Consider the following 17,078-nt stretch of genomic DNA (forward strand, 5'->3'; position numbering starts at 1 on the left):
CCTCTTTAAATCAAATTGAGATCTGGTTGAGCCATGCATTAACTAGATGTTTTGCCCAGAGTGCTGAAAAAAAAAAGAAGTGCTTCAAGCCAATAGTCTGAACTTTCTGATTCATTCCTGCCATAGCATTTCTTTTCAATCTAGACAATGAATGAGTACTTTTAAAATGTACAACTCTCCCCTCTCCTATCTCCCCATATAGTCTAACGTTCATACCTTTAGCAAACATGGGTAAGATATCTGGGCTACCCCAGCTCCAAGTGTAGGTACTTTCATTGAAGACAGAATCAAATTCTACTGGATTCTCCTTCCAGCCTATAGAATGATAATAATAATATTATAATAGAAATGTGATATACACCATTACCGTATATACATATTGTATATGAAATAAAAAGCTTAAGCTAAAATCAGCATTTTGGAAGCTCTGGTCTGGTTTCCTCAGTTTCCCACGGCCATCACTATGTAAATGTTAGGGATTATTGCAGCCTACAATTACTTCTGCACTAGCACTGCCTACATCATTCATCATACCACTTTCCAGCAGTGACGTCCGGATTTTCATTTTTTGGAAAGGTCACGGGTTTCAGATGCAGGAGACATCATGACTATTATTTATAACTAAATTACTCCAGACTTTTATCTTATTATATCACCAGCCTGATATCGCAGGCACAAGTCAGTGGAGTTTGGGAATAAAATCACAGCTAGAACTTTCCATTTGTCTGCTACAGAAAAGCACTGGTGTGCTAATGTATGGAAAGTATGCATGTTACTAAGAAAATAGCCGGGGATTACTCACTGGAACAGATGCACTTCTTACACGGAGCCTACTAAATAGAAGAGATACAACCTAACAAGACACATCATGGCAACGCACCTGGTTTATCAATGGTGTCTACAAGAGGGGAAAAAATATAGTTCTTACCGATAACGGTATTTCTCTGAGCCCATGACGGCACCACGGAGAGAGGGGATCCGCCCACCAAGGACAGGAAACCTACAGATAAAAAGGCGGTACCACTCTCCCGCATCAGTTGTTTTACATAGACAATGATGGGAGACTACTAAAACATTTGTTAGTTTTAACTATTTATCATAAACGAGATACCGCGTGACTTTAAAAAACTATGAATAGACTATGGCACTATGTTGATGTGTGCACCCATAAGTGAAGGGAGGGAATGTACGGGTGCCGTCATGGGCTCAGAGAAATACCGTTATCGGTAAGAACTATATTTTTCTCTGTCGCCCATGACGGCACCACGAAGAGATTTGCATAGATAGTACATTCAGGGAGGGACCACTGCTTCCAGAACCCTTTTACCGAAGGTAAGGTTTGAAGAGGAGATTAGGTCCAATCTATAGTGCCTATCGAATGTGGATGGTGAGGAACAGGTAGCAGCTCTACATATCTGGTCAATAGAAGCTCCGGCCTTCTCCGCCCAAGAAGTTGCCACTGCCCTTGTCGAGTGAGCCTTGATGACCACCCCGGGAACGGACATTCCACTTGCCGAGTATGAAAGGCTGATGGCATCCGTGATCCACCTTGCTATAGTGGCCTTGGATGCTTTTTTCCCCTTCCGGGGACCCTGAAAACACACAAACAGAGAGGGATCCTCCCTACTCTCTCTAGTGACTCCTAAGTATTGTAAGAGGCATCTTCTTACATCTAGTGTATGCAATATTTGTTCCTCCTTATTTTTAGGGTTGGGACAGAAGGAGGGGAGAGAGATCTCTTGAGATCTGTGAAACTTGGAAGCCACTTTCGGGAGATATGCTGGGTCTATCTTTAAAATGACCCTATCCTCTAATAACTGTGTGTAAGGGGGGTTAGCTGAAAGAGCCTGTAAGTCGCTAACCCTGCGGGCAGATGTGAGGGCGACCAACAGGGCGGTTTTGAGAGACAGGTTTTTTATTGAAGTTTCATGTAATGGTTCAAAGGGTGGTCTAGTCAGGGCTTTAAGGACCAAGTTTAAATCCCATTGAGGAACAACTTTTACTGGAAGAGGTCTCGATCTCCCAGCTGCTCTGATAAACCTGGAGACCCACCTATTTGAAGCTAAATCAAAATTAAATAGGGCTCCCAATGCTGCCACATGAACTTTTAGGGTACTAGTGGCCAAACCCATCTCCAACCCATTTTGTAGAAACTCTAATATGGAATTAAGGGGAATTTCTTTCCCTATTTTCGCACCTGACGATGAAAGAAACTTTTTCCATATCTTTCCGTACTGTTTCGTTGTAACCGGCTTCCTATTTTGTAATAAAGTTGAAATTAATCCCGGAGAGAACCCTCTGCTTTCTAATAGTTTCCTTTCAAGAGCCAAGCTGTCAAGTGCAAATTCTTGACCTGCGGATGATGGACTGGGCCCTGTGACAGTAGATCTTGGAGGTCTGGTAATACCCATGGGTCGGATATTGACATTTTCCTCATCCAAGAGAACCAAGGTCTCTTCGGCCAGAACGAGGCTATTAAGATGACAAGCGCCCCGTCCTCCCGAATCTTCCTCAGCACTGCCGGAATCAGAATAAGAGGAGGGAAGGCATAGACCAGTTGATGCCCCCAAGACATCAGGAATGCATCCACTACTACCGGGTTCCCCAGGGGAGATAGGGAGCAGAAGGAGTCTACTTTCCTGTTTAGATGGTTTGCGAAGAGGTCTACTTTGGGTACGCCCCACCTTTTTGTGATCTGAGTAAATATACCCTGATTTAGTTCCCATTCTCCCTGTTTTAGGCTGGAACGACTGAGGAAGTCTGCTTTGTAATTGTCTACTCCCTTTATGTGCAAACTTGTCAGGGATAGAAGGTTGCTCTCGGCTATTTGTAGAATTGACTTTGTCACTTCCATTAGGTTTTTTGAACAAGTGCCCCCTTGGTGATTTAGGTAAGATACCACCACCCGCTTGTCCGACATCACCCTTACATGGTGAGAGTGAAGGACCCCCAAGAATTCTTGAAGGGCAAATTTCACCTCAAGAAGTTCCTTCATATTGGAGGATTTGTTTGCTAGCATCGGAGACCAAATGCCCTGGGCTACTAGATCGCCCAGATGAGCCACCCTGAGGGACTTGCGTCCGTAGTCAGGACCTTTGAGATTTGGATTACCCATGGAACTCCCTGGGAAAGATTTTTCTGTGATGTCCACCATCTTAGAGAGTGATTGATGCGAGTAGATAGAGTTAACCGCCCGTCTAAATGCCCCCCTAGATGGATTTGCTCTGACAAGATCTGCCATTGGAGATCTCTTGAATGTAGCTGGGCCCACTGGACCGCGGGGATGCAGGAAGTCATGGAGCCTAAGAGGGACATGGCTTGGCGGAGTGTTATGGAGGGGAGAGATTGAGTTCTCGATACTAGACTTTTTATTTTCTGTATTTTGTCCCCCGGGAGCCGACATTCCATTTTTTGGAATCTAGGGTGAGACCTAGGTACTCCTGGACCTGAGAAGGCATTAGTCTGGATTTTTTTATGTTTATTAGCCAACCCAATTCCTTTAAGGAATGTATTACTATTGCCAACTGATTCTCGCAATGTTGCGGGGAGGAGCCTATCACCAAAAAGTCGTCCAGATATGGTACAATCAGGGTATTTTCTTCTCTTAGGTGAGCCATTACCTCCGCAATCAGTTTTGTGAAAACCCTCGGGGCTATGGCTAGACCAAACGGTAGAGCTGAGAACTGGAAGTGACTTAGGACTCCCCTGATGTGAACCGCCATCCTGAGGAATCTCTGGTAATCCTTGTGTATTGGGACGTGATAATATGCGTCCTTCAGGTCTAGGACCACCATGAAGCATTGAGGAAACAGCATTTTGATAGATGACTTTATTGTTTCCATCTTGAATGCTTGAACCTCTAGGTAATCGCTTAGTTTTTTCAGGTTTATAATGGTCCTGAAGGAACCGTCTGGCTTTTTCCTCAGGAATAGAGGGGAATAGTACCCTTGCCCTCTTTCTTGTGGAGGAACCTCCAGGAGTACTCCCTTCTTTACTAACCCGATGACTTCGTTTTCTAGTGCCAATTGCTCTTCTGCTGAAGACCTTGTAGATGTCATCGTAAAAGAGGGACGAGGGTATCTTTTGAATGTTAACCTCAGTCCTGATTCTATTATGTTCAGTATCCATTGACTGGAGGTAATCCTTTCCCAGGCTGGGAGAAAGAGAGATAGTCTCCCCCCCACCTGGGGCGAACCTTCATTGCGAAGGTTTCTTGCTATCATTGGGGTTTTTGTTGAAGATGAATCCCTTATTTTTGTTCCTCTTATCCTCCCATTTTCCCTGGCCTCTCCCCGGGTTTTTACGGAAAAACCTCTTGTTCAGAAAGGGCTTCCGATAAGAGGGGAGACCCAGAGAGGGAAAGGACTTTTTGCTGTCCCCTGCTTTTTCCAGGATGTCGTCTAAGGTAGATCCGAACAAAAATTCTCCTTCGCAGGGGATGGTACACAATTTCGTTTTTATTTGCAAGTCGCCTGGCCAGTTCTTAAGCCAGAGGGCGCGCCTGGCCGCATTAGCAAACACTGCTGACCTGGCGGCTAATCTGATAGAGTCGGCCGAAGCGTCAGCCAGAAAAGCCGCTGCCCCCCTCATTACTGGTAGGGTGTTCAGTATTGAGTCCCGGGAAGATTTCCCTTTTAATTGACCCTCTAGTTGATTCAAGCAAATCATTAGGGAGCGGGATGTACACGCAGCTGCCACTGCTGGTTTTAGACCTCCTCCCGCTGCCTCCCAGGAGCCTTTGAGGAAGGCGTCTGCCTTCTTGTCCATAGGGTCTTTTAGGACCCCCATATCTTCAAATGGGAGGGCGAATTTCTTTGAATCCTTAGCTATGGCTACATCTAACTTGGGGGCTTTCTCCCAAAAGGAGCAGGATTCATCCTCGAAGGGGTATTTCCTTTTTGGAGTTAGAGTCTTTTTCATGGTTTTTTCCATTCTTTTTTAATTAAAGCCGCTATTGCGTCATTAAGTGGGAAAGACCTTCTCTTTTTTTGTTCTAGACCCCCAAACATGATGTCCTGCACCGATTTTTTGGGGTGGGAGTCTACTAAACCCATAGTACTTCTCACTGCTTTTATGAGGCCATCGGTGTCTTCTAGTGGGAAACAGTTGTGCCCCCCTGAGGAAGAAAAGGAAGATGAGGATGAGGAGGAGGAGTTGGAGGATACTGAACTCGCACTATAACTGTTAGTTTTTGATGCCGGAGACGGGGACCTGTGTCTGGTCTTTCTCCATTTTTTCTCACTTTTTAGGGATCTAAAGGTGTCTTCCACTTGCTCCTTAATCAGGTTTTTTAGATCGGCTGCAAACCCGGGAAGACTTTCGGATACTGTCTGCTGTATGCAAGTATTACATAGTCTCTTCTCCCAGGCGGGTGGAAGATCTTCTCTACAGATGGCACAGATTTTATGCTTGGTTTTACCTTAAGCTTTTCCTCCCCTAAAAGAGACAAATAATAATCTTACTGTCTCTGACTTTCACGAAGATCACTTACCACCTCCAGGACCCATAAATACCGATTGGGGATTCTCTGCCTCTGGCTTTTTCCCCGACGCCGTACTGGACTCCTTACTGTGTTGGGACCTTTGGCGTTCTTTACCGCTGGCGTCCTGGTATCCTTTCTGTTGTCGCCGTTTTTGCTGCTGCTGCGGTGACCCTATAGGTGGTGGTGATTCTGGCAAGGGTGATGCCGGGTCGCTCATACTGCTGCTGGTCTGCGGTCGCTGCCCTAATAATGCGCGCTGCGCTGGTGCTGCGGCGACTAGTAGCTCCTGAGGCTCCTGCTGATAATACTGCAGAGCCACTGGGAGATTGTAACTACTCCCATTTAAATATTTCCCGCCGCTCTTTTTTTTTTTTTTTTCTTGGCGCCTGCGCAGTAGCTCCTAGCGGCGGCGAGGAGCGCTGAACGCCGGTGCCTGCGCAGATGAGCTTCTCGGCGGCGCCTGCGCAGATCAATCCTGGGCGCCCGAGCGGCAGTCAACCGCCGGCGCCTGCGCAGAAGCACCCTGCCGCATCGCAAGACCAGCGATTCCCGGGCATGCGCTGTACTTTCAAGATGGCGCCCAGGAGTGCAGATATGGCGCTGCTGACCGAGGCTCCCGGTCCTATGCAGCCCCCTAACGCGCGGCTCTGCACGCCAGGTGGCGGTGCAGTGTGCAGACTGACGCTTTCCTTGGGAGGACCGCGCCGCTCCTCCCGCAACCACAGAGGGACCCCCCTGGATGTTGCCGCTGCTGCATCTTACCTGGGGAGGTGACCGCGAACTCCTTGTCACCTCCCCCGCACACCCTAGAGGCCCACTAGCCCCCAGCGGTGGCGCTTCGGGTAACCACCCCAGCCGAGGCAGAGGGACCCCAGCTGCCTGAGTCGGACTGGTTGGCCCCGGAATCCAACGTCGATCTGGTAAGTCCGTAGGTCTCCCATCAAGGACAGGAAACCAACTGATGCGGGAGAGTGGTACCGCCTTTTTATCTGTAGGTTTCCTGTCCTTGGTGGGCGGATCCCCTCTCTCCGTGGTGCCGTCATGGGCGACAGAGAAATACTATTTATTGCCTTTAGCAGCCAATGAGAAGTCAGCTTTCATGTTATAAAACTTCTCTGGTGAAATGACGGCTGCTGTGGTTCGTGAGGGCAACAAAGGCAGGTTTTCTTTTAGGCGCCATTGATAAATCTGCCATCTGGGTACAGAACCGAATAGTTGTTTTGGAAAATAAAATCACTTTTATGTCAATTAGTAAATGTATTCTCTCAGTGTCACCAGTATGGATCAATTCTAAAGCCCCCGTCACACAAAGCGAGATCACTGCTGAGTCACAAGTTTTGTGACGCAACAGCGACCTCAGTAGCGATCTCGCTATGTGTGACACGTAGCAGCGACCAGGCCCCTGCTGTGAGATCGCTGGTCGTGTCGGAATGGCCTGGACCTTTTTTTGATCGTTGAGGTCCCGCTGGGTAGCACACATCGCTGTGTGTGACACCTTACCAACGACCTCATGACAGGACGTCCCTCATTGAGGTCTGTTAATCGTCATGAAATAGCTGCCATGTGACATTGTTGTACAGGTCGCTACAGGTCGCGGCATCGCTGCTGCGTCGTTGGGGAGATCTCACAGTTTGACATCTCACCAGCGACCACATAGCGACGCAGCAACGATCCCTGACAGGTCGTATCGTTGTCGGGATCGCTTTAGCGTCGCTAAGTGTGACGGGGCCTTAAGAGCCTCCGTCACATGTCTGTGTTTCCAGTATGTGTAGTATCTGTATTTTTCACGGCTCCCACAAGTCCCCATTATAACCTTTCCTGCTATCCACATGTCCATTTATTCCCGGCAGCAAGGGTGACATGGGTCTATGAAAAACGCATACAGCATCAGTGTGTCATCTGTGTGCGCTCAGTGGTTAACAGTGCAAAGTATAGGAGAAGGTTCGGCATCTATTTATTTCTTTTTCCACACTGGAAAATCACTGATGACACACTGGGGGTTAAAACAGGCACACGGATGACACACAGATGGTAAAAATGGGCACACGGATGACACACTGGGGGTTAAAACGGGCACACGGATGACACACAGATGGTAAAAATGGGCACACGGATGACACACTGATGGTAAAACGGGCACACGGATGACACACTGAAGGTAAAAACGGGCACACGGGTGACACACTGAAGGTAAAAACGGGCACACGGATGACACTGAAGGTAAAAACGGGCACACGGATGACACTGAAGGTAAAAACGGGCACACGGATGAAAAACTGAAGGTAAAAACGGGCACACGGATGACACTGAGGGTAAAAACGGGCACAAGGATGACACACTGAGGGTAAAAACGGGCACACGGATGACACACTGATTGTAAAAACGGGCACACGGATGACACTGAAGGTAAAAACGGGCACACGGATGAAAAACTGAAGGTAAAAACGGGCACACGGATGACACTGAGGGTAAAAACGGGCACACAGATGACACGGAGGGTAAAAACGGGCACAAGGATGACACAGGGTAAAAACAGGCACAAGGATGACACACTGAGGGTAAAAACGGGCACACGGATGACACACTGAGGGTAAAAACGGGCACAAGGATGACACACTGAAGATAAAAACGGGCACAGGGATGACACACTGAAGGTAACAATGGGCACACGGATGACCACACTGAGGGTAAAAATGGACACGGATGACACACTGAGGGTAAAAAACTGGCACACGGATGACCACACTGAGGGTAAAAACGGACACACGGATGACACTGAAGGTAAAAAACGGGCACACATGACCACACTGAGGGTAAAAACGGGCACACGGATGACATACTAAAAGTAAAAGAGGTCACACTGATGACACACTGAAGGTAAAAGAGGACACTGATGACACAAAGAGGGTAAAAATGAGCATACGTATGACATACTGATGGTAAAAACGGGCACACAGATGACATACTAAGGGTAAAAACGGGCACACGGATGACACACCGAAGGAAAAAACGGGCACACGGATGACACACTGAAGGTAGAAACGGGCAAACAGATGACACACTGAGGGTAAAAGTGGACACACAGATGACACACTGAAGGGTAAAAACGGGCACATGGACGACATACTGAAGGGTAAAAACGGGCACACGTATGACACACTGATGGTAAAAACAGGCATGGATGAAACACTGAAGGTAAAAATGGGCACAAGGATGACCACATTGAAGATAAAAATTAGGTCTTAAATTGTCAAAGGAGAGCACTAGATAATAATCGAAGAAAATATATCAAGCAAATTACTAGGATTTAAAAATATAAAAAAAATAATTCCTTACATACCTTTTGCAACTGCACTGACATCTTCATAAAATCCAGCAATGAGTGCAACATGTCCTGGCCTGGACTCTGTAGGAACTCGAGTGTGAGAAACTCCCCAACTACCCTTAGTATGTAATATGTTTCTGAAAAGGCCAGAGAGGGTATAATGCATTAATAACAAATCAGTAACCATGAATATTCAAGGCGGTTATCAAATGAAGCACAGTAGGGAATGACCAATGCTATCAGATCCTGAATCCCTACTTGCACTCACTCTGTGCAGAATTTCCTTGTAGGCAGAACTATTCCTTTTCCTGCCTTCCCACGAGGATACTTCCTGGATCCCTCACACAGGAAATGTCTCTGCAGCCAATCAATGGCGGCAGCAGGGATCGGATGCAGCAATCACATGTCCCTGTGCCAGGACATCATAGCTGCAGCAGGAAGTGCAGACCGGCGAGGGCTGCGCAGTACAGAGACGAGAACGATGGGTGATCAGTGTGACAGGAGTTGTTTCAATAAGTTTGAATTAACCGCTCAGCAAACACTAAAAGTATACATAACAATAAATCCTAGAGGGATGCTTCTTTTATTTTTTTTTAACACATCCTGCTTTTTTGACCTCTTTTTTATTTCCTTTTTATCAAAGTGATCAACCCTTTAAGCTGTTCAAAAAAATGAATAAATGTCTTGACTACTCCTGTGTGTGCCCAGATGGCACACGTCAGGAGAAAGATGGATTCGGCATGTCAGAGCTGATCGTGCCTGATCCTCTGTTCCAGTGGGAGTAAAGCAACAGCTGGAGGAATCTGACAATAGCTTTTCCTTGCTTCACTGAAAACATGAACACGTGGCCAGGCATATTATTACAGGGGGGAAAAAGGGGAAAAAAAAACAAAACAAAAAAGTGGACAGAACACCATCTCGTCCTAAAACTAGCCTCCTCTATAATCTGATCCTCCCACTTCTGTCTCAGGACTTCTCTCGTGGTGCACCAGTTTTCTGGAATGCACCACCCCAGGCAATCTGGTTAATTCCCAGTATCCAGTTTCAAATGTGCCCTAAACACACATTTCTTTAGAGCGGACCATCACCTTGCGTCACTGACCCAAATATTCCCTGCTCTCCCTTTAATCCAACTAACGTTTCCATGTTCTCGCTTACAAGCACTCGATGGCACTTTGTACTTAAGACTGGCTGTTGACTGGTTTATGCAGCAGTATTTGGATGCCACTATTCATTATACTGATGGCCAGACGTCGCACGACAAGCACTTTAATTTTTACCCTTACTTCCCCATAGATTGTATGCTTGGGAACAGGGCCCTCACTCCTCTTGGTATATGTAACTCTTACTCTATAACATCTTGTTCGTACAAGTTCCCCCTGAGTTGTAAAGTGCAACAAAATATGTTGGCACTATAGAAAGAAAATCATCATTATCTGAGCTTTCACAATGTATAGATCAAGAAGCAATAACAAAATTATGAATTTAACATTTTATTTCGATTTATACATATTTGTAAACTGTTGTACAAAGATTACGCAACAGGATTTTTTTTCCTATTGGTTGAAAAAAATAAAAATCTAAAATACCAGAATGGATTCTTATGAAAAAAAAAACTACAACAAAATCTTAGTCTCAAGGTTTAACCTCACCTAAGATAAGGAGCTCTGGGAAGACCATGCTCATCCAACTCAAAGAAGGTGTCGGCTCTCAATCCATCAGCCACAAACAGAACCAGTCGTTTTGCAGGTGGTGGGAGCCGGGTACGCTGTGGCGTCATGCCATGGACCAGTGGAGAGGTAAAATAGATGTGAAAAATTGACATGAAGAAGACAGAGTGGAAGAACAAGGCAAAAATGACAAAACGCAGCATCCTCTAAAAACGAGTGACAGCACCTGCAAAAGAAAGAGACGATTCAATGCACAGTATGGCTTCATATACTGCCACATATAAAAGAGCAGAGAGCACGGCTTACAGTTAGAACTTTTAGAGAATATTCACTCCAACAGTCTAATACAGGGTGGGCCATGAAAAACAGACCCCCGAACGGACAATACTCATTCATGCGATCAGTTACCTGTGACGCGATTGGTTGAATAATGTTCATACACGGCTGTGCTCACATTCTCATCACTGGATATTGGAACCGCACATTAAAAGGAGTTTTCTGGGACTAGTTTATTTTTTTACTATGGGCCCAAGAGTTAACAGGCGGGTCGTTACTAACTATCTGCATGGTCTACCTGGCGCTGGCTCAGAGTGTTCACTGACCGATCCTGCTGCTTCATGTCAACAGAGAAGCTCTTCCTCTACCTGGGCTGCTGTGTCAATGGGGTGTGGCTGCAGGCGTCATGCAGACTGACAGCTGGCTCCCCGCAGTTAGGCAGTGGGGAGCCAGCTGTCAATCAGCATGACACTGGCAGTCACGGTGCAGAAAGGAAGAGAAGCAGCTGTGCTGTCGACATGACATCAACAGAAGCCACAGAATTGCCGGCAGGAGAGGTTTGTGACCGATCTGTACCGGCAGAAAGGGCAGATCATTAGCAGCTACCTGCTTGTTAGTTCTTAGACCCATAGTAAAAGAAAGGAAATTATCCTGGATAACACCTTTAATTCAAAAATCATAAAGTGTTGGTTGTACATCTCACGTTACTTTTCTGTGTACCCATTTCTCTAGAATTAAATCCATAAATGGAACTGTGCTTCATTGGACATTATATATTGCAATGCTTCCAAATAGCCACCTCCCATTATATCTAGCAGCCAACTGCAATACGCCATAGCTTCTGTTATCCTCCTCCTCTGTGCCGATGACACAGTATGACTTCAGGTGAAGCGATTTCAGCAGACCGCCACATCTTGTAACTTCTTATTTTGGCATCTGCCTCAGATCCTGTGTTTTCCTGCGCCAACCACACTGTCTATACGGCTTTTTGCTTGAATGAATGCAGCATGCTGGTCACAAGCACACAACACAACTGCGCTCAGCAAAGACAACGCTGGTGGTGGGAGGGCAGGATACAATGAACCTCATTCATTTCTTCAAGGGGTGGTCCTTAGAAAATAAAACTCTAAGGTCAATAAATTCGACTGCCAAATTGTGACAGTGTGCCAATTGTACATTGTCACGATTCCCTGTATTCCCCCGCAGGTGAATGATCAAATAACCGCACGTACTGTACGTGATTTGCATACTTGTGGTCACATGCCGACTAGTCTCATGCAGCTTCTGTCAATACAACAGACTTGAGAGCAGTGCAGGAGTCTAGTTGGCAGGTGACCACAAGTATGCAAAATCATATACATGCTGTTACTTGATCATACAGCTACAGGGGAATACAGGGAATCATGACATACAGTGCCTTGCGAAAGTATTCGGCCTCCTGGAACTTTTCAACCTTTTGCCACATATCATGCTTCAAACATGAAAATGCCAAATGTAAATTCTTGGTGAAGAATCAACAACAAGTGGAACACAATTGTGAAATTGAACGAAATTTATTGGTTATTTTAAATTTTTGTGGAAATTCAAAAACTGTGGGGCATGCAATATTGTTCAGCCCCTTTAACTTAATACTTTGTTGCGCCACGTTTTCCTGCGATTACAGCTGCAAGTCACTTGGGGTATGTCTCTATCAGGTTTGTACATCGAGAGACTGAAATTCTTGCCCATTCTTCCTTGGCAAACAGCTCGAGCTCAGTGAGGTTTGATGGAGATCATTTGTGAACAGCAGTTTTCAGCTCTTTCCACAGATTCTCAATCTTATTGAGGTCTGGACTTTGCCTTGGCCATTCTAACACCTGGATATGTTTATTTGTGAACCATTCCATTGTAGATTTTGCTTTGTGTTTGTGATCATTATCTTGTTGGAAGACAAATCTCCGTCCCAGTCTCAGGGTACCGTCACACAGTGGCACTTTGGTCGCTAGGACGGCACGATCCGTGACGTTCCAGCGATATCCTTACGATCTCGCTGTGTCTGACACGCTACTGCGATCAGGGACCCCGCTGAGAATCGTACGTCGTAGCAGATCGTTTGAAACTTTATTTCGTCGCTGGATCTCCCGCTGACACCGCCGATTCAGCGATGTCTTCACTGGTAACCAGGGTAAACATCGGGTTACTAAGCGCAGGGCCGCGCTTAGTAATCCGATATTTACCCTGGTTACTAGTGTAAATGTAAAAAAAAAAAAACACTACATACTTATATTCCCGGTGTCTGGTCATGTCCCTCGCCTTCATCTTCCCGCACTGACTGGTGAGCGCCGGCCAGCCGTAAAGTACAGCGGTGACGTCACCGCTGTGCTTTCCGGCTGTCCGGCGCTCACTGTCAGTGCAGAGAAGCACAGCGTCGAGGGACGCGACAGGAATGTAAGTATGTAGTGTTTGTTTTTTTTACGTTTACGCTGGTAACCAGGGTAAACATCGGGTTACTAAGTGCGGCCCTGCGCTTAGTAACCCGATGTTTACCCTGGTTACCTGGGGACTTCAGGATCGTTGGTCGCTGGAGAGCTGTCTGTGTGACAGCTCTCCAGCGACCAAACAGCGATGCTGCAGCGATCGACATCGTTGTCGTATCGCTGCAGCGTCGTTTTAGTGTGACGGTACCCTCAGGTCTTTGAATTTCCACAAAAAATGTAAAATAACCAATAAATTTCGTTCAACTTCACAATTGTGTTCCATTTGTTGTTGATTCTTCACCAAAAATTTACATTTGGTATCCTTATGTTTGAAGCATGATATGTGGGAAAAGGTTGAAAAGTTCCAGGGGGGGGGGGCGAATACTTTCGCAAGGCACGGTATAAGGAAAAGTTCATCAGCTCACCCTTGAATTGTCCACAGGGAATCATGACAGTATGTGCATCACAAAATGTGTCACGATTCGGCAGTTTACAGTCACATAGAGGGCAGACTTTTCTCCTTACACCAGAAAACCCCTTTAAACCCTTTTACCCTTACTGATATCATACCAAGGTGTCTAAGTGCGTGTATTTCTACGTGTGGTACTCATACTTGATACTGAATAAAACAAGATGTTTTGAACATTTTGTATCCTTTTTTCATCATTTTGTTATCACTAAAGGGAATCTGTCAATACGTTTTTGCTATGTAATCTGATGGCAGCATGAGGTGGGGGCTGATACACAGATGTCAGTGATGTGTCACTTATTAGGCTGTGTGCTGCTTCAATACAATGAGCATTTTATCAGCAGGAGATTATCACTGCTAGAATAAGTGCCTGCGTGCTCTTGGTCCAATGCCACCCCCAGCACTGATTAGCAGCTCACTGTTTGTATACAATGTACACAAAGAGCCCACAATACTCACCCTCCGTTGCTGCATCTCCGTCCCTGCATCTCTGTCCCGGCGCCAGCAGCTCTTTCCTGTTCCTGTGCTCAGCGGTCAGGTGGTACCGCTCAGTAAAGGTAATGAATATGGACAAATCTCCACTCCCATAGGAGTGGAGCGCATATTCATAACCTTAATCAGCGGTACCATGTGACCGCTGAACACAGGAACAAGCTGCCGCGCCAGGACAATGGAGATGTAGGGACATTCAGCGACGGCGCGAGGAGGGTGAGTATGACAGGGGAGGACGCTGAGCCAATCATACAAGGGGAGGACGGGGGAGAACAGGGAGCCAAGCCATGCATACAAGATGGGAAGGGGGGGGCCATGCATACAAGATGGGACGGGGGGAGCCATGCATATAAGATGGGATGGGGGGAGCCATGAATACAAGATGGGATGGGGAGAGCCATGAATACAAGATGGGACGGGGGAGCCATGCATATAAGATGGGATGGGGGGAGCCATGAATACAAGATGGGATGGGGAGAGCCATGAATACAAGATGGGACGGGGGAGCCATGCATATAAGATGGGATGGGGTAGCCATGAATACAAGATGGGACGGGGAGAGCCATGAATACAAGATGGGACGGGGAGAGCCATGAATACAAGATGGGACGGAGGGAGCCATGCATACAAGATGGGACGGGGGGAGCCATGCATATAAGATGGGATGGGGGGAGCCATGCATACAAGATGGGACGGAGGGAGCCATGCATACAAGATGGGACGGGGGGAGCCATGCATACAAGATGGGACGGAGGGAGCCATGCATACAAGATGGGACGGGGGGAGCCATGCATACAAGATGAGATGGGGGGAGCCATGCATACAAGATGAGATGGGGGGAGCCATGCATACAAGATGAGATGGGGGGAGCCATGCATACAAGATGAGATGGGGGGAGCCATGCATACAATATGGGATGGGGAGGAGCCATGCATACAAGATGAGATGGGGGGAGCCATGCATACAAGATGAGATGGGGGGAGCCATGCATACAATATGGGATGGGGAGGAGCCATGCATACAAGATGGGATGGGGGGGAGCCATGCATACAAGGGTGGGAAGGGGGGAGCCATGCATACAAGATGGGACGGGGGGAGCCGAGCCATGCATACAAGGATGGGATGGGGGAACCGAGCCATGCATACAAGAATGGGATGGGGGGAGCCATGCATACAAGGATGGGAGGGGGGGAGCCAAGCCATGCATACGAGGGGCCCGGTGGTGCCATGCATACAACAGGGGGAACCACACAGAGCAGGACAGGATGGGGAGCCATGCATACTGGGATAGGAATGAGGGGACAATACATACTCAAGTCAATAAGCTTACCCAGTTTTCCGTGGCAAAATTAGGTGCCTCGGCTTATACTCGGGTTGGCTTATACTCGAGTATATACGGTATGATGTTCTCAGATGAAGTATCAAAAAACAGGTGACAGATCCCCTTTAATATATCTATCGTTCCTGTGATTTCTTTAGTTCCATGACTATTCCTTCTTGGTGTTGCAGTTTCAATGTTTAGAGGTCTATATTTTCAAGCAATAAAGCAAAAAAGTTGTGATATATAAAATAGATACTAAATACTAACCCAATGTTTACAGGTTACAAGTTTTCCATCTATTCTATTACATCACTTTTGGACGGAAATCTGCTTTATGCAAAGCCAGCAAAGCCATTCATGAATGCAGTATAGATGCACGTGTGTAGCTCAGTACTGCCACCAGGTGGTCTTTCCTATTACTACACCTACGACTATGCAATCATGTCAGCTTAACAGACAAGTAATATCTCCTAATGCACAATGTAAGCATGTACACAGATACTTCACGCTGAGTGAAAATCAATAACGGAAACGTGGTCCTCATTGGCAGCGGCCATCTAAATGATTTACTAAGACCTACTCTAAACAACAAAAACATTGACAAACACATTATAACCCCACAAATGCAAGACTACAGCAATAAAAGAGGAGCCATTTACTGTGCATATTATTACACGGATACATTTGAGATTGCACCGGCCATAGATGATTTATTGGATCATGAAAAGGGCGCTTCCTGGCAAATGAAGCAGAGAGGTGCGAGCAAGACGGCGAAATTCTGAAAAATTGTCGGATTCTATTTCCCAGGTTCTTATATATTCATCAGTTCCTCCTACATAATTCAAGCCTGGTCCTTGATTTATCTGACGGACGTCTAGATTTGACATCAATCTGCCCAATTTATCCTCCGGGATTATGAAGATCACATTCCACGTTGTCATCCCCTGTATAAATTGCTTGTGGTAACCCGCTATAAACCCATTTCATTATGTATGACCCTAGATGAAGGGAACCCATAGATCAGCACCGCATGGAGGAGCAATCTGCTGCAGTAACACGGGCCTCCGGCATATCTCCAGCAGCGTTCCTGTGCTTCAGAAAGAGCAGCAGAATTACAAGTTATCTAATACATGGGAGAAAACAGATTTGGCTTTCCAGCTGTCCTTCAAAGAGGGTATGTCACCACTGCAAAAGTTTGGCCTATTTCATTCCCAACACTCCTCTGAGTATTTCGCATTTTTCTATTTTTAAATCATTACATGGGCCCAGAGATTTGGAACTATCTTACTTTTGTAATTTTTAGAGGAGTGGCTCGCCGGATTCTCTCGGGGCGTGGCTCGCCGGATTCTCTCGGGGCGTGGCTCGCCGGATTCTCTCGGGGCGTGACTCGCCGGATTCTCTGGGGGCGTGATTCGCCGGATTCTCTGGGGGCGTGATTCGCCGGATTCTCTGGGGGCGTGATTCGCCGGATTCTCTGGAGGCGTGATTCGCCAGATTCTCTGGGGGCGTGATTCGCCGGATTCTCCGGGGGCGTGATTCACCAGATTCTCTGGGGGCGGGGCTCGCCGGATTCTCTGGGGACGGGGC

General features: G+C 46.7%; 1 protein-coding gene across 5 annotated transcripts in view; it reads right to left on the reverse strand.

Annotated features, from left to right (window-relative positions):
* The window catches only part of PIGN (phosphatidylinositol glycan anchor biosynthesis class N), a 503,276-nt gene that overhangs the window by 453,093 nt on the left and 33,105 nt on the right, over positions 1 to 17,078 (reverse strand). For all 5 annotated transcript variants that reach the window (XM_069730623.1, XM_069730624.1, XM_069730625.1 and 2 more), the window contains exons 2-4: positions 10,460 to 10,703; positions 8,823 to 8,944; positions 217 to 315 (exon numbers count right to left, since the gene is read on the reverse strand). In XM_069730623.1, the coding sequence (XP_069586724.1) occupies positions 217 to 315; positions 8,823 to 8,944; positions 10,460 to 10,680 (442 nt within the window). In that variant the 5' untranslated portion in view covers positions 10,681 to 10,703. The remainder of the gene's footprint in view (positions 1 to 216; positions 316 to 8,822; positions 8,945 to 10,459; positions 10,704 to 17,078) is intronic.

Source organism: Ranitomeya imitator, chromosome 6 (genome assembly GCF_032444005.1).
Source record: "Ranitomeya imitator isolate aRanImi1 chromosome 6, aRanImi1.pri, whole genome shotgun sequence".
NCBI classification, from domain to species: domain Eukaryota; kingdom Metazoa; phylum Chordata; class Amphibia; order Anura; family Dendrobatidae; genus Ranitomeya; species Ranitomeya imitator.